The 23,421-nt window shown below is 45.5% G+C and overlaps 1 protein-coding gene across 1 annotated transcript in view; it reads right to left on the bottom strand.

Moving 5' to 3' along the window:
* The window catches only part of Xylt1 (xylosyltransferase I), a 255,186-nt gene that overhangs the window by 59,418 nt on the left and 172,347 nt on the right, over positions 1-23,421 (bottom strand). The window contains exons 4-5 of the mRNA XM_013517878.1: positions 15,165-15,337; positions 13,755-13,957 (exon numbers count right to left, since the gene is read on the bottom strand). Coding sequence (XP_013373332.1) covers positions 13,755-13,957; positions 15,165-15,337 — 376 coding nt within the window. The remainder of the gene's footprint in view (positions 1-13,754; positions 13,958-15,164; positions 15,338-23,421) is intronic.

Below are 23,421 nucleotides of genomic sequence, written 5' to 3'. Positions count from 1 at the left end.
GGGGCTCATGCAAGGTTGGGTTTGGTAAACTGGTCAGACGATGAGCTCAGCCACCTCTTCTTGTACTCACCAGCATGGCTAAGCTTCCTGGTTCCAACGCTTAGTCAGTGGAGAGGTGGTGACCTGATTGCCCAAAGGTGCATGGGCATAGGGCCGCCTTGCTAACCCAGCCACATGCCTGAGAGCTAGGAATAAAGAAGTGCTTGCATGCCCACTCAGCTACTGTTCTCCATATGGCTCCTTGATGGTAACATTTTCATCCTTCTTCTACAAGTGAGACAACTGAGATGCAGAAAGGTTGGCTTCTCTTGTCTTGAGGGCATAGAGTGGGTAAGGGATAGGGCCAGTGCATCAGTCAGCCCAGGCTGCCATAACAAGAGCCTGCAGACTGGGTGCCTTAAATAATGGACATTTCTTTGCTCATGGTTCTGGAGGCTCAAAATCTAAAATCAAGAAGCTAGAGAATTTGATTCCTTCTGAGAGCCCTTGGCCTGGCTTGCAGATGGCCACCTTCTTGCTGTGTCCTCCCAGGGCATAGAGCTCACTGGTGTTTCTTACTGCAGTTCTGCAGGAGGAAGGCTCCACTTGCATTGCCTCATTGATCTTAATGACCTCCTTCTAGGCCCTCTCTCCAAATACAGAAGTAGGGCTCCAACATGAACTTTGGGAGATGCAGTGCAGTCCATAGCAACATTTCTAATCCAGGTCAGCTGACACTGGGCGGTCTCTTCTCTGCCCCCTGGAATGAGTTGATGGGGCAGAAAATGGCTACATTGTTTCGGTTTTGTTTGGAATAAATACCCATATTTTGGAGAACAGCAGCCATTTCTTCCTAATTGTGTTTGTGTTTGGCTAATATTTAAATGAATGGAAATTTCATCAGGCACCACCAGTTAGGGCAGAGGCCTGGAGAGTCAGAGATTCTGAGGGAACAGGATTACAGAAAAGTGTTAAAGCAGCACTGTTCTAGCAACTGTGGGAGAGCTGGCTCCTAGGGGTATGTGTGCAGCAAGCACAATCGTCAAAGTCCCCGTCTTCTATCAGCCAGAGCAGGAAGGAGCCCATCTGGACATGGGCTCACATGGTGGGCTCTGCAGTCTGTGAGATTGGCTTTTTCCCCTAGGGTCAAGTGTTTATACAGCATGCTACTCTGCCTGGCCTGAGAGAGCAAAGTACTTTGAACTTGGCAGCTAGTCGAGCCTGTGTTCAAATCCCAGCATGGCCACAAACCAGCCATGTGACCTTGGGAAAGTCACCTGAACCTGCTGTGTATCACCTCACAGGGATGCTGTGAGGACCAAGCAGAAGTGATGGCAGCTTAGCAGCAGGCCACATGGAAGGGAACTAGGATCTCAGGCTTCTATGAACCTGCTCATCTTTTGGTTGCTGGACAAATCCTACATCCCGGCCTCACATATAAAGAAATGATGGACTTACATAGGAGATAAAGAAATGATGGACTTACATAGGAGTGAGGGCCAGGGGTTTGGCCCTGATCTATCAGGTGGGTGAAACCAGACCTACTAGAAACAACTTGAGTCTTTCTTCCTCTCAGTGATGAAGAAAGCATGGGTTTCAATCCTAGCATTAATTCCCACCAATTATGATACTCTGTATAAATTCCTTAGCTTCCTTCAGCCTTGGTTTCTTCATCTGTAAAATGGGATGATGCAATGATAGCATTTACCTTCTGAACTGTTGCAAAGATGACACTGCATAATGCATGGAAATCAGTGGACACAGGATTCCATGCCCAGCTGAAGAAATGGTAGCTCCTAAGAGAATGGCAGATTTTACAGGAAGGCCACTACAAACCACTGGACACTCTAGGCAATGACTCAGGACAGCAACAAGGAAAAGTACAAAAATAAACTCAGCAATTTAAAAGTCCAGAGTTTCCATTTTTGCACCAAATGATTAGACTTTAACCCAGTGGAGGTGAACCTATGGCCACATGTGCCATGGCAGCATGCAGAGCTCTGTCTGTCACACATGAGCCAAGTGTATGAGTTGTTTTCTCTGGACTAAAACCTTAATACCCAGGCTTCATGGCAATGCTTGGGATTTGTGATAAATAAATGGGTTTTGGGTTATGATTTGGGCACTTGGTCTCTAAAAGGTTCATCATCATGCCTTAACCCTATCCCTTGGGCCCTGTACTCTCTCAAATATCTGCCACCATCAACGAAAGAAAGAAAGAGTACTCCCTAGTGCACTTGACCTTTTAAGACATGTTATCTCTCTAGAGGGCAACACATTGCCCTTGAAAATAACCTTCACATGTAGTTGGACATGAGACCAGCAGGGGAAAAACAACAGGAAACGTGGATCACCCACATTGTGGACCAGCCTGTGCTCACGTCCAGGATGCACCTGGAGCACCCTGGCATGCGCACCACCCCTACCCTTGGCTGTTGGTGGAACACCACATCAAAGAAGGCTTTGCTTTACCAAGAGGCAAACAAGCACCATGTGCCACCAGGGTTGGAAATGGCCCATCTGTGGACACAGAGGGGGCTGCTGCTGAGAAGCAAGAGAAGTACGAGATCGGGGGGCGGGGGGGAATCAGGAGGAAAACTGCTTTTCAAATTCAATAATGTTAAACCTGGGATGTGGTGAAACCATTAGGAGAGGATTTGTTTCTGAACTATTTGGCATCAGCTCTCCTTTCTTTTGTTCAATGGAGAGTAATTCTCTCTAGCGGAAGCATTTCTACTCCATGACAGAAATGTAAGCTTAGAAAGGGCAAGGAATTTTTTTAAAGTTAATTTCTATTGGCACATGTTTGCCACACGTAATGATCACATGCATTGTAAGGAATTTGTACCTGTACATAGTATACCTTAGCTGTTTCCCCAATCCTCTCACCTCCCCTCCTTTCAAGCTTTCTTCCTCTCCCCACTTACAAAACTTTGCTTCCATTATTTTCTTTCCACTCTTTTTAAAATTCCTATTCCCTTACTTCTCTTTCCCTTTTCCCCTTCCTTGTTCTCCTTTCCATTTGAACATTTTCTTCCTACTTCCCCAAATCTATCTTCCATTTTGCTCCTTATTTACCTTTTGGGTTTCTCACACAAGGGAAAGATTACCATTTTTAGGCAAATGGATGCACTTTGAGAACATAATTTTAAGTGAAATAAATTGGGAAGAAATTTTTAAAATTTAAATTTAAAATAAAATAAAACAAAGTCTAGGTCCTCAGACTCACAAGGCACATGTCAAGCTCTGTGTGGTCAGTCACCTGTGGCTGGTGGCTACTGCACTGGACACCATGATTATGCAGCCTTTCTTTTTTTTTTTTTTTGGTTTTTCTCCGGTACCGGGAACTGAATTCACGACCTTGCGCTTGCCAGGCAGGCGCTTTTGCCACTGAGCTAAATCCCCAGCCCCTATGCAGCCTTTCTACCACTCCAGAAAGTTCTGTAGAACAGCACTTGTCTAGACTAGCAACCCCTAGCCATTTTGGCACCAGAGATGGGTTTTATAGAAGACAATTTTTCCATGGGTAGGATGGGGTGGGGGATGCTTTTGGGATTAGAGTCTCATAAAGATCCCACTACCTAGATGTTCCATGTGTGCAGTTCACAGGATTTTCACTCTTGTGAGAATCTAACGCTGCTGCTGACCTGATAGGCAGGGGAGCTCAGGAGGTGATGTGAGTGATGGGGCACAGCTGTCAATACAGATGCAGCTTTGCTTGCTCACTGGTTGCTCACTTCCTGCTGTGTGTCCCAGGTCCTAACAGGTTATGGACCAGGACTACTGCCTGGCCTGGGGGTTGGGGACCCCTGATCCAAGCTATGGCCTGGCTTCAAATAGGACCTCACTAATACTTTATTTAGGAAATGAATGAGTTAATGAACTAAGTGCTGTACCCTCTGCTGATATATGATATATGATTCTAGATGGAATCAAGTTTTTTCTCTAGGACTTTGAATACTTATTTTTCAGTAGTGAAAGAGTGAAAGATGAAGAAACAAAATAGAAAAGCAAACAAACAGTATGGGGGTAATGTAATCAAGCCAAATGGTGGTATCCTTTGGGTGAAAGAGCCAACTCAGTTCTTGTCTCTTGTTCTGCAACTTTCACACCAATTCTGAACTCTCCGTATCTTTCCAGAAACCTTCATCCTAAAACAATGCCATCACTTCTGGCTTTCTGAGGGTCTGGGTGGCCTCCACCAGAGTCTCATGAGAACCCCCAAATCTCCAGCCTCTCTCTGTTCATCCAATGCATGTTTGGGGTCAGCCCTGGTCTCAAGAAACCCTAATGAGCCATCTGATCAAAACTGTAGCTCAGGAGACCCAGAACAGCTGGCCAGAGAAAAACAAACTCCATTTCTGCAAAGCAGGAGTGTGCTCTGTCAGCTTGAAAAATAACAGTGCTGAGGAAATGTGTACTTTGTTACTAGATGCGAAGAGAACAATTAGCAGCATAATTACCAGCATGGTGTTTCTCTGGGCACGTTGTGAGCAACTGGCAGAGCAGGTAGAGCCTTTCAGACTCACATCACTGGGGTGGGGCTTTCATCAGATGGCTTCACCCCAGGGACCTCAAGGTCTCGGGAAAGAGGGTGAGCACCTCGAACATTCAAACACCAAAGAGGTTTGGATGTTGAGAAAGCACAGACAGTCATACTCAGTGATCTGGTGTTGGGTCCCCAAACAGAACTCCCCATGAAATACTGGGTCCAACATTTGCCATCATAGCATTTACTCTTTTTTTTTTTTTTTATTTTTAAGACAGAGTCTCAATATGCAGTTCCGGCTGGCCTTGAACTCACTTGTAGCCCAGGCTGGCCTCAAATTTGTGGTGATCCTCCTATCTCAGCCCCCGCCTCAAGTTCTGGGATTGCAGGCCTTCACCACCACGCCTGGCTGTACTCTGTTCTTTCTTTCTTTTTTAAAAAATTTTTTATTTTTTGCGGGAATTGAACTTAGGACCTCACGCTTGCCAGACAGGCGCTGCACAACTAAGCTATATCCCTGGCCTCTTCTGTTATTTATTTCTGCAATTATGTAATAAATGTTTCTCTTTCCCTGGACCAGTGGTTGTCAGCCCTCAGGAAATGTCCTTGGAGAAGCTCACCCCTGTTTTCAGGGTCTGGGCCTATGAAGGCCAAGGTAAAATCCGTCCTAGTGACTCAGGTACGAAGTGATGAGAGTTCGACCTGGGTGGAGACAGAGGGCATCAGTGGTGGCGATGCACATGTGAGAAGTCAGTGCTACTCAGAATATGCAGGGTCTGGATGGAGTGGTAAAGTGGAGACTACACAGGTCTCCAGCTTCTGGTGGGCAGGATGAAGGCGGTGCTGTTTAGAGAAATGGAGAAGCAAGGAGGAGGACAGGTGTGGGTCAAGAAGAAGACTGGGAGGGACCCTTTGGAAGTCTTTAGGGAGAGACAACTCTCTACAGCTAATCTCACAGGTTATCAGCAGGCACACAGGTATTTGAAACCTTCAAGCCTTCCTGGCCCCTTATCTCAAAAGTCTACGTTCTTGTAAAACAACAAGAGGCTCTGTATACCCATTAAGACTGCTCTTTTAAACAAACAAACCAATAACAAGTGCTGGCAAAGATGTGGAGAAATTAGAATCCTGCGAACTACAGGTGGGAGTGTGAATGGTGCAGGCGCTATGGACAATAGTCTGATGAGTCTTGAAAAACCAGAAGCAGAACTACCCAGTGATTCAGGAATTTCACTTCTGGGTATATGTCTCAAGGAATGAGAAGCAGGGAATGAAGAGATGTATGCACATCCAGGTTCCTGACATTGCTCACCATAGCCCAAAGGTAGAAGCCACCCAAGCACCCAGGGATGGATGAATAGATAAACACGGTGTGGTATCTTGGCATGAGAAAATATTCAGCTTTAACAAGGCAGGAGATTCTGACACGTGTAACAGCATGGATGAACCTGGAAGAAAAGCTAAGTGAAATAAACCAGGCACAAATCAGGCGCTGGGTGACCCACTTACATGAAGCGAGCAGTGCCATCAGATTCATAGGGAGAGACTACACAGTGCTTCCCAGAGCCCGAGGGCGTGGGGAGGTGCTGCTTAGTGGGTACAGAGTCTGTTTTGCAGGATGCAGAGGGACCTGGAGGTTCATGGTGGTGTGGGTTGTACAACGATGCGGATATACATAAGGCCACTAACATGTACCCTTAAGAATGATAAAAATGGTAAATCTTATGTGATGTTTGCTTTACTAAAATTATAAAATGAAAACAGGAAAGGAAGAGGGCCCTCACCCATGTTCCTTGGTGTATTCACTCCAAGCCTCAGTCCCCTCCCTCCCGGCTTACGAGCAGCTCTCCTCTGACTGGCTGGCCCAGGACTCTTGCCCTCTGCTCTGGCTCTTGCCACTGTGATCTGAGAGCCTCCGGAATGAGGCTGTCTGTGCAGGTGTGGGTCCTGGTCCCCAAACAGAAGGCGGCTGCCTGGCTCTGTGTGATGCTGAGGCTAAATGTCTGCTTGGATTCTACAAGCTCATTATGGCTTCTCGGATGCCTGCCTCTGCCAGGAGGACTGGAGAGGTGTGTGGGCTTTGTGGGCCTGGTTCTGGGGTCAGCAGAAGCTGCTGCCTCAGAGTTGATCTATTTTCCCATTTAGATCCTCTTATGGCCACTGACAATATCTCTCAGGATTGTAATATAATTTACAAGGACTCTAGCACTCTAGAAGGCTGAGGCAAGAGGATCACGAACTTAAGCCCAGCCTGGGTGACACAACAATTTAGTGAGGCCTCTCAAAATAGAAAACTAACAAAAGAACTGGGGCTATAGCTAAGTGTGAAGGCCCAGGTTTCAATCCCTATCACCAAAAATTCATTTCCAGTGGGTGATCGAAAGTCCCACAGAGGTGGCTCAGCTGCCTCATCTGTAGGAACAAAGACCCTTGCTCTGTGCTCCAGCCAGAGCAACTTTTTCTCAGCTCCTCAAACGTGCCTGGCCCTTCTATGCCCCCTACCCCTCTTCCCAGAATGCTTTCCTAGGACCCCTCACACATCTGCTATGAGCCCCCGCCTATTGTGTGTGTCTCGCTGCTCCTTGGGAAGGCTGCCCACACTTCCCAGTCCAGGAAAGACTGACTTGCTAAGCGCTCACAGATATCTTGTCCTTTCCTTCAGAACACCTGTGTCCCTGTGGTCATGTTGACTGTGGCCTGTCCCACTATTAGTAACAGGGCCATCACACAGACAGCTCTTCCTGTGTATGAAGCCCTGGAGATACATTAGTTCACGGACCCCTCCAGGCCAGCAATGGTGAACCTATGGTGTGAATGTGCAGCAGGCTGTCTGTTATCACTGAAAGCTCTAAAAGGTTCACACTCACTGCTCTAGGCAACCACATAGGGTATTGCTGTTATTACTATTCCCATTTTACAGAGGAGGAAACTGAGGCATAGAGACATTAAATGATTTGTGCAAGTCCTTAGAACTGGCAGGCAGTGAAGCTAGGATGTGAGCCTGGTAGGTGGTGTTGACCACCATGATGGGGACTGGACCGACTACACTTTTCCTTGTGTTGATTACCTAGTGCCCAGGGCAGGGTCTGGCACATGGTAGTTACTCAGTAAATATTTGTTGAGTGATTGAGTGAAGGCACAAAGAGTTCTATCACCTGAACTTGCCTGGGGGTGTGAAGGGTTATCTCTAGCTGGCCAGGAAACAGGCTTTGGGGACCTCTGAAGAGCCCTGGTTCTATCAACTGATGAACGGATATACCAGCTGTGGTCTGCCCACTCAGTGGAATATTAGTTAGCTATACACAGGGATGAATTACTGCTACACGCTGTTAATGTGTATGAAATTCAAAAATGCTATGCAATGCAGGCATGAGTGGCATGCTCCTATAATCCCAGCATCCTGGAAAGCTGAGGCAGAGGGACTGCAATTCAAACCCAGCCTGGGCAACCTAGCAAGACCCTGTCTCAAAATAAACAAATAAAAAAAGAGTGTAGAATATACCTCAGTGCAAAGATCTTGGATTCAATCCCTAGTACTCAAAAAAAACATGCTAAATGAAAGAAGCTAGTCACAAAAGGTCCTATACTATTTCCACTCATGAAATATCCAGAATAGACAAACCCATAGACACAGAAAGAGATTAGTAGTTCAGGGCCTGAGGAAATGAGAATGAAGAGTGAGTGCTTAATGAGTATGGGGCCTTTGGGGGAGATGATAAAAATGTTGTGGGGATTAGATAGAGGTATTTGTTGTGCAACATTGCTAGTGTACTGAATGCCAAAAAATTGAACACTTCAACATGGTTAATTTTGTGTTATGTAAATTTTACCTCAATTTTTTAAAAAAGATCTTGGTTCTGCCACTTACTGGCTATGTGCTCGAGTACAAAGTTCTTAACATCACTGTGACTCAGTTTCTTCATTTGAAAAATGCAGATATCAAAAGTACGTACTTCATAGAACTATGCAAAGACAGCGGGACGCCAGGAATGGGCGAAGTGCTACATGTGCATTTGCTGTGCCTGTGTTTACTTTGACAACAGGAATACTTCTGACCCATACAAAAGCCACCGAAGAGACTACAGGGCTGGAAATGAGGAGATGGCTGTGCACAGACACTGCGTGACCACACCAACTGCACATCTAGGGTCCCTAGGCTCTGCCCAAGTGTTGTCAAGGATTTGACTTCCCTGCAAGGTGAAAATAGATTAACGCTAATTTTTAAAAGCTGACACAGAAGTTGTGCTGTGGGTGATGACGATGAAGACAAAATAGGTGCTAAGAACCCTAGCAGAGGGCTGGGCACATAGCAGGTGCGTAGTAAAAGCTTATAGGACCTGGGTGTTAGTCTTGCATGATGGGTCCTCTATGCATAATGATCTTTGCGAGACTGCGGAGAAGTCCAGTCATCTGTTCCCTGTCCAACTAGTTGCTGTTTCTTGCTGGGGCACCAAGATAACCTGACCTCTTGGGCTCTGAGTTCTCAGGCCCAGCACTGGCAGAATCTCAAGCAGATGTCTGAGTCTATCGTTAGTGTAGTTTACACGCGCATGTGGAGCTGCACTGGGTTAGACCCTGGCCATGCCTCCCCAAGAGGCAGAAGTGCCAGACCCTGGGTTTAGCTTGAAAAATGCCAATACCAATTCCCCTGCAGCTTCTACACACACGACCACACCCACACCCACAACACAGGTGCATACAACACACAGAATGTGAGCCGTAGGAGTGGCCACAAGCACACTCAGCCCTCTTCTTTCAGTCCCAGGACCTGGGGCCTGGTGAAGGACAGGCACTATGACGGTCCAAACCAAGCAAGAGGGCAAAATGCTTTTGGTTTCATCTCTTCCTGTGGCCACTCCTAAGCACGCTGGGCACTGTTCCCCGCCTGAGTAAGCAGAGAGTGTTCAATACAACCATCGTGCCTTTTAATGATCTCAGACCTGGAATTTTTAAAAACAGCAGCTTCCATCCATGTGCCAGGCACATAACCAGCTGCAAGCAGAGCATACACCGGCAGGAGTCAGCCAGCAGCACAGTAGGGAGGTTTGGGACCTTTAAGCTCACTTTGTCCAGACATTCCGGATCCACGGATATTCTCATGTCTACAAGTGGTTCTGTTCTGTTTTTCATGAAACATTCAGTCTTTACAGCTAAATTTTGCTTTCCCCACTTTGGAAAGAGATGTGAGTTCAAGAAATATGTACTACTTATTTAACTCTATGGAGGAGAAAAAAGAAAGTAATCCACAGGATGGTGAAGTTCCACCTACAATGCCGATGTGCCCCAGTGCTATAGTAACAGCCTGCATTTACCCAGAACTTGCTGTGCACCAGGCACTGTGCTGCGCCCTTGACCTCTCCCAAGAGCCTCTTGAAATAGGCATGAATGCTGTGCTCATTTTAAGGTGGAAAAATTGAGATACAGAAAATTGAAGCAACTTTTGCAGATTCACACAGTCAGTGGGTGGCAGAGCCTGTAACCGGGCTGTGTGTCCAGGGCCCAAACAAAGCTAGTGACAGGGAACTAACAAGTCTTTACTACGTAAGAAGGGAAGAGCCTAGACCCTAATTAGGGCTGGGCCGGGGACACAGGGAGGTGTCAAATCACAAAACAGTCTGAGCTGGTGGAACCTTTGGAGGTGCCCTAAGTTTTCAGAGCCTGTTTTTCTGACTTGGGCATTCCCCCCCCCATCGAGAAGGCTCCTGAGTTTGCTCATCCTTCCTGAGACAGGAGAAGTGGTGATTTTGGAAGCTACAGATGGAACACCAGATGGGAAGTGAAAACCTATCAGAGTTGCCCAGGATAAAACCATTCATCTGCAAAATTCTTATGTTTTTGTGTGGGGCGACTGCACGAAAACAACAGCAAGAGGAACCAGCAGTGCTTGATGCAGAAAGGGCCTCTGGGCGCGAGGCTGGCAGAGCAGAGTGGGCAGAAGCATCGCGTGGGGAGGGCACGCACCAGGACAATGGGAGCAGGGAGAGGAGAGGAAGCGCAGCCCAGACCCACAGCCACCGGGTCACCAGAGCAAGAACGCCAAAAGGGTTATAAATATTATGACTCTCTTTTGTGAACCCCAGAACAAGCTGGTCGCCTGGACTGAAAGGATTTCAAGGACCTTCAAGTAGATACCAGATGCAGCCTCGGATATAGTAAAGAGCTGACATTTCTGGAGCACCTTCCAAGTGCCTGTGTGGTCCACTGTCCTATCCCAGTGCCACAGGGATGGCATGAACTTGCCAATGGTCTCTCTGTCAGTTAGGCAGCAGAACTCAAATTGAAACCCTATGCAGTCGGGTGAGAGTCTGAGCGCTCACCTTCTTGGGTGTTCCACAAAGCTGGACCCTATCTTAAGTGGCCACCTTATGGCTTCAACGTGCAAGCAACACAACACAGCACCTCTAGGGGGCAGCAGTGCACACTCCTGCCTAGCTTTATAATTTTGGCCACCATCTGATGCAGGCAGACATAAACTTTGAGGCCTTCGTGGAGTCTGGAGAAGGAAGAGTATGAGAACCATGGCCATAGCTCCTCAGATTCAGGTACAATAAGTGACCTCCAAGTACCCTCCCTTGATATTCTCTGCTGTAAGGTGGTCTAACCACTCTGATGCCTCATCATAAGCTCAAGGGTCTGAACTATGCCCTTCTGTATTTGGAAGGCAGTTGAAACTGCTGGTTTCCCAAGAGGTAAATTTCAAGCAGAAAGAATACCAACTGTGGAACCAGACAGAACTGATCTAATCCCTGTCCTGGCATGCACACATCACATAGCCTTGGGCTTCAATCTGTCCATCTGTAAAACAGGTTTGCTGTGAGGGCTGAAGGAAGTTCCAACCACATTAGCTGCTGGACACAGCATTTCAAAGGGCATTTCTGCTCTCAGTCCTTTCCTGGAAGATTAAGAGAGAATGTTATGGCTCTCTCTTGCCATTTACTTGTTTAAATGGCCATTTCCTTGTCACTCACCTCATTCTTCTATTATAATCTATTCATTAAAAAAATTTCAAATGCAACAAGTTTGCCTCTCACCCATCTTAAACCCAGACTGTTCCCTCTGTCAGAAAAGATGGCTTTCAACTGCAGGTAATTTGGCCCTCGGGAAATCTGGCAACATTTGCAGATACACGTGGGTAGGCTGTGCTATTGGCATCTAGCAATATACAAGACAGCCTACAATACACAAGACAGCTCCCCAGCAAGGAATTACCCAGCTCCAAGCATCAACGGTGCCATGGCTGGGAAATCCTGTTAAGACTGATCTCTTCCATGTTTTCCTGCCAATCAGTTCCTTCTTCTGTGTGGGTCTCAACTCAAGGTTGAATATTCCAAGGCCTTCTGACCTGCTTATGTCCCTCACGTTTTTCTCCACTTACGTGTCTTCCTTCTTTCTAGTCCTTGAACATTTTACCTGGTGTAACCCTTGCACAATTATCTAAAGCTCCCTTCCCGACTAGGACATGTGCTCTGTGAGACAGGAAGTGTAAGTTGTTTTTGTTCACTAATTGTCCAAATATTGCATAGCATGGTACTTGTTCAATAAATGTTTGCTGAATAAATAAAAAGTCATTGTAAGTAAAAATCTATGAGCGATGTTTGTAAAACAATCCTTTTTATCCTCCTTAGACTATGAATAGGTGTCTTCCCATGGCCTGTCATTTTTCTTAGGTTCCAGAGACCCAGGTATATCTTGTTGCAAAGTGATCAGAGATTGTGCCTCCTCTTAAACTCCCAAAAGGACCAGCGTCTCCCAGCAGATGACCAGGATGGAGAAAGGTTCCAAGGACCACACTATGAAGGAGAAAGGAACCATTTCCAGCATCACAGAGAGGCCTTCCTTCATGCCTGCACCTTATTTAGATCTTGACTCAAAACCCAAACTCTTGGGAAGCTGAGACTTGGATATTTGAGGGCATTAAAAATGCCTGCTAACACTGTGGATGTAACTATAATGTCGATGTTATGTTGAGTGGGAGACCTTCTGTGAGACACATGCACTGAAACATTTATAGATCAAATTGTATGATGTCTTGGGTTTGTTTAAGAACAATCCTGGGGTAGAGGGGAAGAGCTAGCGGCAACAAGACTGGCCAGAAACTGATCATAGCTGAGACCAGGTGACGTGCATGTATGCTTGCTGCTTTTGCAAACTGTTTGAAAATTCCTCTAGTGAGAGTTTTTAAAAGACACTTTTATCTAGCTCTCCTGGGAATGATACACTAAATGCTCACATGCGACCATGGGAAAGAATCCCCCTCATCCATTTCCTCTGCAGCCCAGTCAACAACTCAGGCAGGAACACACAGTCCAACCAAGACCTGCCTCTTTGATAGGAAGTATAATACACTTTCTTGTGTTTTTCTTTCTTTTCTTATAAGATCTGTAGAGGGGTTCTCTTTGCTTATGGTTTCCTTTAAGGAGCAAATTCACGTTCCTGCCCTTCCTGGGAGTATCCACAGGTTCTCATGCCCTTGATGGTGAACACACAGGCTGTGATCCCAGAGCGTGCCAATCTTCCAAAGCAACCAGAAATTTAACATTTTACATGAAATCTCCCACATCAAAATGTGGGCAATCTCTTCATTTGTCAAAATTTGATGAGGGCCAAAGCAATACACCGCAGACCTCAAACAGTGCAAAGATGCCCATTTGTGATCCTGCTTGGACTCTAACCACTGAGCTCCCATCTTCTCTCTGTCCCCTTTGAGTTTAACACCAAGGTCAGATCTTGTTCTTTCTCTGCTCAAAACATACCAGTAGCTTCCACCTTGTCTGGAGTAATAGCAAATTCTATAATCCTCATGAGCTGGTCCTAATTTACCCTCTGATCTTATGTAGTGACTTGCAACATGGCTCCTTATCTTACTCTGCTGTAGACACTCTGAGCCCTAACACTCCATTTACTTATTATGTTCGTTGTTTGTTTTCCAAGTGGTTTCAGTCTCTCTAGTGCACTGCTACAACCTCAAATACAGCTGGGAGAACAACGTGTTCTATAAATATCTGCTGGGCAAGCAAGTGGATGGACGGATGGATGCATGGATGGATAGACAGAAGGACGGATGGATGGATACATAAGTGATTCTCAGGACCAGCCTCGACACAATGTAGGGAAATGTTCTAGAGACAGTGTGTAAGCCCTTTCTGGTATCTCACGGAGGCAGAGAGTTTCTCTGGACAGGAAGCTGACTGTCTACACCTTCTGGCGTCTGTCTCAGTTATCATGGGAATAGTAATCGGAAACAGGATATGGGAGCAGGTAGGCGTGGGGCCACCAGCCACCTTACCTGATGGGATAGTCTGCAGCACTGAGGTTGATGAAAAAGTCCCAGGGCCAGTCAGTCATCTCCAGAAGGTCCCGCATGCTCTGTAGGTAGGTGGACAGGAGGCTGGCTCCCCCCCAGATGGTGGCCATTCTCCAGGGAGTGACGCGAACGTTGCTGTACTGCTTGGCGAACTGGAGCACTTGCCGATGCAGGTAATTAGAGCGCTTTACCCAGGAGAGAAAGGGTGACATTCAGCAGCCCAGAAAACACCAGCCACCAGACAGCTCTCAGCCCTTTCCTTTCTCTGTCCTTTCCCTCCTAGCTGACAGTACGTCTGAACATGGTGACTTCGTCAAATTACTGGTTCTGGTCAGTGTCTTTCTGCATTATTATTCAAACTTATTCTTTTGTGAAGTTTCACATTAGATGTTTGCAATGCAGACTCCTTGACCCCATCTCTCCACTAACAGCCTTGGCCCAAGGAGCCTCGAACTCTGCATTTTGATACACAACTGATGCATATAGTCTAAGGATAAGAAGCTAGGAAATATGTGTCCACCTAAGCCTGATGAATATTTGGGAGTAGCATTTCTATGTTCTGCTGTTCCCATGCAGGACCCCTCTGTTACCTTCACAGGCCTGCTAGGAGCAGGTCTTTCTCATGAAACATCTCTTTTACCTTCCTTACTAAACATATAATTATGTAATTCTGCTTGAATAAGAGAAAACTATGGAATAGGACAGTACAGGAGTGAGCAAGTTGGCTGCAGTTTTTGTTAATAAAGTTTTATTGGCACATGCGCATATGCACTTGTCGACATGTTTTCTGTGACTGCTTTCACACTGCCAGGACAGCGCTGCATAACTGTGACAGAACATATGTCTGGCAGAGCCTGAAAGATTGCCTATCTGGATTTCAGCAGAAAAAAGTGAGCCTGCCCCTGGGACAGCCAGTTCTACAATTCTGTGAGAGGCAAGGCACCAGGAAGTGAGGAAAAGAGGAGGGAAAACAAAACAGTTTAAAAGCAAAAATAAGGTTGCAGAGGGGGTGACTAAGGCTAAAAATAGTGAAGTGAATATTTCAAAAGAGTCTCAGAGGGGATTGTGAATGACCACACCACAAAGACATGGTAAGCTTTTAGGGCAATGCTGATGCAAATTACCTTGAACTGACCAGTATACCACACATACATACATCAAAATATAACACTGGATCCCCATAAAGGAGTAATAAAAAGGAAAGAAGAAGATAATGTTACAGAGAAAGTTAAAGCTGGAATCTTTGAAAGCAACAAACACACACAGAGTACTTTAAAACCATATGTCCTTGTGACTCTGAGCATTAGTCTGGACTTGGGCTGGAGGGATCAGAGAGAAGGCAGACAGACGGCAGAGGAAGCCCAGCACGGGTGGTGGGAGGTGGCTCCTCACCTTGTCCACATGGATATAGTAGAAGTGGTCTTTGTGGTAGATGGCCTTGAACATGCGCTGCAGCTGCCGAGAGGCACGGCCGTGCACCACCAGGACGAAGGCGATTCTGACTGGGTGGGCTGGCAGGTACTCCACAGAGTCCTCGTCCCACTGGACGTTCTTGTTGGCTTTGCCTGGGGGAACCCAAGACCACAGAGGAGAGAGTGAGGTTCGGCTGTCCTTTGGGAAGTGAGGCACTTCTCTGACATTTCCCCCGAGGACTACCCAAGGGGCACAGCAATCAGACTGGGGTCTGAACTTGACTCAACATAATGAAACCTATCCCAGACCCTTACCCTATGAAGCACAAAGGGGTAGAGGACCCTGCGGCGCCTGTGGCACAGCTTCTACCTCCAAGGAGCTCACACAGGCTGATGGACACAAATAGCCACATATGAAACCATGGAACATGGCAGAAGGAGAGAACTGTGGGAGATGGGGCTCTGAACTCCAAAGGAAGCTGTAGTTAACTCTGAGGTAGAAAATCTAGTTAACAATACTGTACTGTGCACTTAAAATGTGCTAAGATGGTAGAGCTCATGTTATCTGTCCCTGTAGCTTGGGACTTCCCATCATAACTCTGTACGGCCCTGGCCACAGTATTGTTCTGATGGATGTGTTACTCAACCATGAAAACTAGCCAATGAGAGATTCCACACTTTTGTTGGAACTACTGGATACAGAGGTTCTCTTTCTGCTGGATTTCAAACTGGAAGATCCCAAGAGCCTTTTTGTTCCCACGTGGAGAGGAACTGCAAGAAGAAAACCAATGCAGAGGAAGCATTGCAGAGTGCTGGCAAGTGTCCACAGCCTAACAACTGGCCCCGAGCTCCTGGACCAGCCACTGCCATGGATTATCATATGTTATTTTTCTTTTAAAACCAGATTCTACACCAGATCCACCAGGATAAATGGTTTGATACATCCTTTATCCTGAAATTGGCCTCAAGATGACTCCTTTCCTCTTTTCCTTTGCAAATCTTCCAGGGGCAACAGGTCAGGGAAAAACAGCTTCCTGTCTTAGTGTGTTACAATTCCAGTTCAAACTCTCCTGGTTTTCCTAAGCCCTATTTCCTTTGAATCGAACCAGATTTCTTCTGAGGTCTTGGTTCATGGGACCCAGAATATTGTCAGGGTATTTCTTCCCAGTGTCCCAGGATATAAACTGGAACACTGAGAATGCAGACCGTTTCACCTGGTGGGGAGGAGCCCAGGAGCCTGTCAGCTGCCATCAGAAAGCTGAATGGATACCAAATGAACAAGACTCTTTCACTGTTCCAGAGGACAGGGTGAGATTAATGTGGGCGAGATAAACTCTACCTTGCAACATCCCTTTTTGGGTCTCCTTGAATAAAGCTCATCCTGCCTCAGGACCTTTTCATGGTCTATTCCTGCTATTTGAGCTACCCACTCCCCAGATCTTTACATGGCTACATCATCTTGTCACAAGTTCATAGCCCAGAAAAAGAACAACTCTTCCCAACCTCCATGTCTTTTCCCCTCCCTGTTTCAATTTTCTGCATAGTGTTGAACATCATCTGAAATTGTTTCTCTGGACATTGTCTGAATGCTCCACTAGAGCATAAGCTCCAAGAGATGAGGGACTATTTCAGGCTTGTTTCCCTTTGCATATGTAACATTAGAACAGTATCTGGCACACATCTGGTTCTTGATGAAAAAAGTTACAGTGGGTCTGTACTGGCTCACTACAATCACAGTATCTTCTCTGCCCTTGATTCTTCTTATCTCATTAATCCTTATATCACTCCTGCAAGGTATTGCTATTATCCCATTTTTCAAATGAGGATACTACAGCTTAGAGAAGCCAAGGGATTTGTTCAAGGTCACACTGATTTAGTTAAACTGAGATTCAAACACAGGCCTTATTCCAAAGATCATATGCTAAACTACTAACATAACCCACATCACTGTACCTAGAACATGGAAGGAAAAGTTTACCACACTGATGAATATTAGGGAATACTTTATAAGTTAACTAGTGTAGATATGTAGGTATGTGGTTAAGGGCTGTCATAGGTTGAAGGGAGGTTTTTTATATTTGATGGGAGGCTAACTCTAGCAGTCAAATAAAATTACCTCAATCTATCCATTCATCCATCCATATCCATCCATCCATCCATCCATGCATCCATCCATCCATCCATCCATTCATGCATCCATCCACCCATGTATCTATTTAGCCAAATGCAACCACCCATCCATTCAACCGTAGCAAACCATCCAACTACCCATCCAACAAAACATCCAATAGCCTATCATGACAAATATCACCCATCCATTCAAAGCTTATGAGATCAGCTCTTACTGTGCCCTCAAGCCATGGATGTCTCTAGCCAAAGCTACTGAATGAGCGAGTGAATGAGTGAATGAATGAATGCATCCAGAAGACTGGCCACTCTGATCCAGAGGTGCTGATGTTCTCTGAGGGCCTGGTATGCATTGTCACTCTTGGTAGAGCTGTGCATCTACCATTACTTGGCCCTGGTAAGAATGTGTTACTATCCTTTAAGGCCCAGAGAGGTTGATGTGTCACACAATGAGGACAGAAGTGGAAGCAGAAGCCAAGCAGCACCAAGTCTAAAGCCACTCTGCTATTTCCACTTGCCTTCTGCTGAAATGGAGAGTTAGAAGGCAGGCCCGGTCTCTACGAGACGTGGACACTGATGTGGAGAAAAGCCTTTTGCAACTTCTCTTTGGGGTCTTAGAAAGCAGAGCAGGTTCACAAACAGAGGCATGGATGCTTTTCTTCCATCGTAAAGGCAAAGAAGGCTGGGAAGTCAAAGACAATCACTCCAGAAAAACAGCTTCTTCAGTTCACACAAAGTCATCCCTGGGTCAGATCATTGGTATGGGATGCTGCAAGGAAAGTAGAAATGAAAACTCCAAAGTTCTTCTGCAGTACAGCTGCTGTCAGGAAGGCATGGGTGGCAAGGAGCAAGCACATTTTCAGAAAGAGGACACACACAGAGGGCATGATGGATATGGGAAAGAGGCCGAGGACAAAACAAGCCAGGAGGAGAAAGACCAGGCATCTATGTAGTGCCTTTGTCTGTGCATGATTTTATTCACTTTCACCCAAGCTGTATGGAAAGGAACTGTCTGAGGCCCAGGAGATCCCCATTAGGAAGTAACTGAGCTGAAAATGGGGTGAGTCTGTGATCCCAGAATCCTGTCATTGTCACTATGCTCCTTCAAACAGTGCTCATTTTATAAAGAGGAAACATTTGTTCCTAGAAGCATATTAGTTGACTTTTAGCTGCAGAACAGACAACAATGCCATGTGCTCAGAGCTGTCCCAGGTCTTTTCAGACATGGGACTCCTTGAAAATCTGAAAGCCTAACACTACCTTGCTAAGAAAGAGCTGCAAATTTAATAGTGTAATCAGATTCTCATGGCCCAGAACAGAAACTAAGTGGGAAAATCAGAGTGGTGAGAGGCAGCAAGAGAAACTAACTTCAAATGAATGTTAAAAAGCCAAGTTTATGGGGGGAGAATAGCAAGTACATTTTGCTGTGCGGGTGTAAGAGCTGGGACGGGGTCATGGTGAGAACCTCTGGTAACTGGCTGTGCCTCATAAGCCTCTTAGTGCAGCTCTGTTTTTCAGTATTGCTGCAGGTCAGATGAAGACTACGTAATCCCGGGCTCCAGAGATGGTGGAGATAAAGGGACTTTGTAGGGGTCAGTGTGACAGTCCCTTCTTATCTGTAGTTTTGCTTTTTGAGGGTTCAGATACCAATAGTCAACTTCAGTATGAAAATATTAAATAGAAAAATTCCCAAAGTAAAATGAGGTTTCAGATAACTGTAGTCAATGTTAGTGTAAAATATTAAATAGAAAATTTTGGAACCAAAATAATTCATATGTTTTAAATAACTTTTGTTACAGTACTGTTATAATCATTTTATTACTTATTGTTTTAATCTCTTCCTATGCTTAATTTATAAGTTGCATGCTATCACAGATATGTGTGCGTAGGAAAAAAAATTTAACTATCAGCTCTCCATATCTGTGGGCTTTGAAGCTACGGATTCAAAACAATGATGGGTCAAAAATATACTGAATATGTGCAGACATTTTTTTCTTATCTTTATTCTCTAAACTAGAAAGTATAACCGCTATGCATTTATGTCATATTAGGTATTAAAAGTTATCTAGAGGTGATTTAAAGTCTATGGGAAGATGGTGCATAGTTACATGCAATTACAACACCATGTTTTATAACGGATTGTAGCATCCACAGACAGAGGAATGACTGTGGATACAGGGTTTGGTGCTATCTATGGTTTCAGGCATCCAACTGGTGTGTTGGGATTTATGCCTGAGGGATAAGGGGACATTGACATACAAACGTGGTATCAGAGATGATCACAGTTGTGGTGCTTTGTGGGAATATGGCCTGAGAGGAGAAGCCAAATGCAAAGGGTTAGAGGGTTGTCTCTGGTCAGCAGACCATATAACCTTAGGCTGGTTACAATCACTACAATTATAAGTGGACATGTAAAGGGGTGATGAAAAGCCATGGTGAACGTTTAAACTTTTAAAAAATTATTACAGTAAAAGATGAATTGCCACTAATCCCTTCAAAATACTCCCCATCAAACACACTTATCCCATTGTTCTTGCCACTTTCTGAAGAAGTTCTGGAAATCCTCTTTCATGAGTGTCTTTACATGTGTATTTCATCCTCTTTCATGAGTGTATTTATCAAAAATACAGTGCATGCTGCTGCTGAGTGCCATCCATCAGAAAGGAGGGCTTTAAAAACATTATGGTGTGTCCTCACTCACTGGATCTGACACTGTGGAACTTTAGGTTTTTCCCTAAAGTCAAAATGCTCATGAAAGGTAAGTATTTTGAATTGATTCAAGACATTGAGGTAGCCACCACAGGGCAGCTAAATACACTCATGAAACAGGACTTCCAGAACTATTCAGAAAGCAGGAAGAATGGTCGGTTGGTGTGTTCCAAACAAGGGGAGTATTGTAAAGGGGTGGCCATGTATCTTTACTGAAATAAACATTTTTAAAAATTTAATCCTTCCCTATATATTGCACTCACACCTAGGATAATCATCAACCATGGATGTTTGTGTCCAGGACTGTGCACTGTGCCTGACATGCAGTATGTGCTCAGGAGACAATAATATGATCAGCATCCTTCCATTTGGTTGTTTACTCACAGTGATTAGGATCAAGTTGACCTAACCAAACGGCACAGCTCTGCGGTTCCACCCTAAGCCTGCGTGGGCTCCCGGTACTATGTAGATGCTCAGCCTGTCATTTGCAAATAAACATCGACAGGCAGAATCTCTCTCCCCAGTGTTTACCCCAAGCCACAAACAATAACAAATGGGAAGGAGCCACTTGACTGGAATAGTTATTCCACCAACAAAATCTTCAGTTCTATTTACACTCTGAAAATGCCTCTTTGAGTGGGAGCAGCGAGGGGAGCTTTCCACCTTGCTTCCACACAAGAAGGTTGGTTGAGTCTTGGGATGGAAAAGAAGTAGAAATGAGTTGTATGCCAATGGGGCTGGGGTCCAGAACACAACTAGCCTAATGTGACACTGGAAATCAGAGCTGTCTGGATCCAGCCTTCACCGTGGGGACCGTGAGAAACACTACCTTCTGATTCTCAGCGTGTCATCATTAAAGTGGGATGAGCACTCTGACCCTGGGTTCCAGGGTGATTTGTGATCACAGACGGGGGACAGTTTCACCACAGTAGCAGTCACGCTGCGGGGTTGGGGGGATGCACACTGTAGCAGGGAGAAGCCATTACTCATGGGTTCTAGGTGTTTCATCAGGCTTGCACCAAGGATGGACTTTCTCACTGGTAAATTTTATTGCAGGGTTTTTGTGATTAAATGCAGGCATTTCTCAGTACCTAGAATGAAATCCCTGCTCTCACCTGGCTTAAAGAGCGCAGTGTAGTATGGTAGCAGGTGCCCATGATAGGAAGCCACAACCTTGGTTCCAACCCTGCCTGTGCCGTGAGCCAGCTATGGGGCCCTGGAAAAGTCATTTTCCTTCCTTCCTAAGTTCTATAAATAGAACTGAAGATTTTGTTGGTGGAATAACTATTCCAGTCAAGTGGCTCCTTCCCATTTGTTATTGTTTGTGGCTTGGGGTAAACACTGGGGAGAGAGATTCTGCCTGTCGATGTTTATTTGCAAATGACAGGCTCAGAGGAAGTTCTGCAGACTCACAGACCTGTAACAATGCTGATGCCTACTAGACACTACCTATGTTCCATCATATGTGATTTTAAGACATGATCATCCCAAGGTCTAAGGAGACAGGTATCATGGGAGCCCCTGGCTTACTATAAAAGACTTTGGGACCAAGGAATGCTAAGTAACGGGATGTTACCCTTTCTAATGAGTGCCTTATTGATTCTGTCAGACTGCAGAGCTCATGCTTTATTTCACCAAATGAGGGTGCTGAAATATCTAGAGACTTCTGAAAAATTCTGGGATGGTCTGGGATCCTAACCCAGCCATAGAGTTAGCAGCACTGCAGGGACCGTGGTACTCCTCGGGGAGGCAGGCTGGCTTCCTGATAGCTGTCAGCTCCCTGTGAGCTACTGCCATGCTCTTCTCTCTTGTAGGACACGTCTTGGCCCCCAGGGCCTGGCACAGAGCCAAGCTCAGGAGGAAGCTCAGTGAATGATTTGGGGCTGACAGATTAAGGCAGACAGCTTCATCCATGTACGGATCCCGGAGGCCCCAGTGCAAGACTCTAGTGTGAGCTGTTGCACGGAGCTGTCTCCACTCATCCAGAAACTGGCCCTTGTTGGCCTCCTTTTCCTTGAGGCTTTGGGGTAGTCTAAACCCTGTCTTGTCTGCCTCAGGAGCTCCAAGGCACCCAGGAAGGAGCCAATTGAACGCCCAGAGTGCTCCCAACATGGTGCCCTCCCATCCAACTTAGTAAGAGTTAGGGAGGACAGGGTATGAAAGTAGGCGGTCATGGATCTCCAGGGGTGAGCAGACATAGCACAGCTGCAAGGGCAAAGCAGGTAGGGCTTGTACCTCCAGATCCAGGAGAAATGACCCTTCCCCCGGAGAAGCCATCCTGACCCTCTTCCCAAGTGCCTCTTTCTCTGACAGCCCCTCTCAGCATACTGCACTTTTTAAAATTTAAATTATGACAACATATAAAATGTACCATCTTTGTTTTTAAGTGTACAGTTCGGTAGTGAAAAGTGCATTCCCACTGTTTTGAAAGCGGCCTCCAGAAGATTCTACCTTGCAAACCCGAAACTCTGTATTCATTAAACATATGTGGGGTGATGGAAAAATATGGTAAACACTTAAATTTTAAAAAGTTTATTCTAGTAAAAGACACATTGCCATTAATCCCTCTCAGAATACTACCATTTGCTTCAAGCACCACTTATCCTCTTGTTCTTGGCACGTTCTGAAGCAGTTCTGGAAGTACTTTTTCAGGAGTACCTTCAGTTGTACTGTCCTGTCCGCCTCAATATTTTGGATCCTTTTGACTTTGGAGGGGAGCCAGAAGACGTATGCTCCAGGTCCAGTGAGCAGGCAGGTGAGACACACCGTAATATTTCTTCCAGCCTGCCTTTGTGCTGGATGTCACTCAGCAGCAACAATCACCATGTTTTTGATCACACCTCATAAGGGCACTCACAAAAGTCGACTTCCAGGACTTCTTCAGAAAGTGGCAAGAATGATGGGATAACTGTGTTCCAAGGGAAGGGCAGTATTCTGAGAGGGAATGATGGCAATGTGTCTTTTATTGTGATAAGTTTTAAAGGAAATCTAAACATTCACTGTGTATTTTGATCACCTGTTGCAGCTCCTCATTCCTCCCTCCCCCAGCTCCTGGCAATCACTGTTCTACTCCTGGTTTCATGAATTTACTACTCTAGGCATTTCACATATATGGACTCATACAGTATTTGTCTGTTGTGACTAGCTTTATTCAGTTAGCATAATGTCCTCAAGGCTTATCCATGTTGTAGTGTGTGTCAGAATTTCTATCCTTTTTAAAAGATTGAGTAATATTTCCTTGTGTAGCTAGACCACAGTTTGTTTATCCTTCATTTACCCAAGAATGTTTGGATTGTTTCCGTCATAGGGCTGTTTGAATAATGATGCTATAAACATGGATGTACAAATATCTATTCCAATTACTGCCTTCAATTTTGTAGGAGTATATATCCATACAGATT

This window comes from Chinchilla lanigera, unplaced genomic scaffold (assembly GCF_000276665.1).
Source record: "Chinchilla lanigera isolate Chin_1 unplaced genomic scaffold, ChiLan1.0 scaffold00041, whole genome shotgun sequence".
In the NCBI taxonomy this organism is placed as follows: domain Eukaryota; kingdom Metazoa; phylum Chordata; class Mammalia; order Rodentia; family Chinchillidae; genus Chinchilla; species Chinchilla lanigera.
This window is presented reverse-complemented; position numbering and strand designations above follow the sequence as displayed.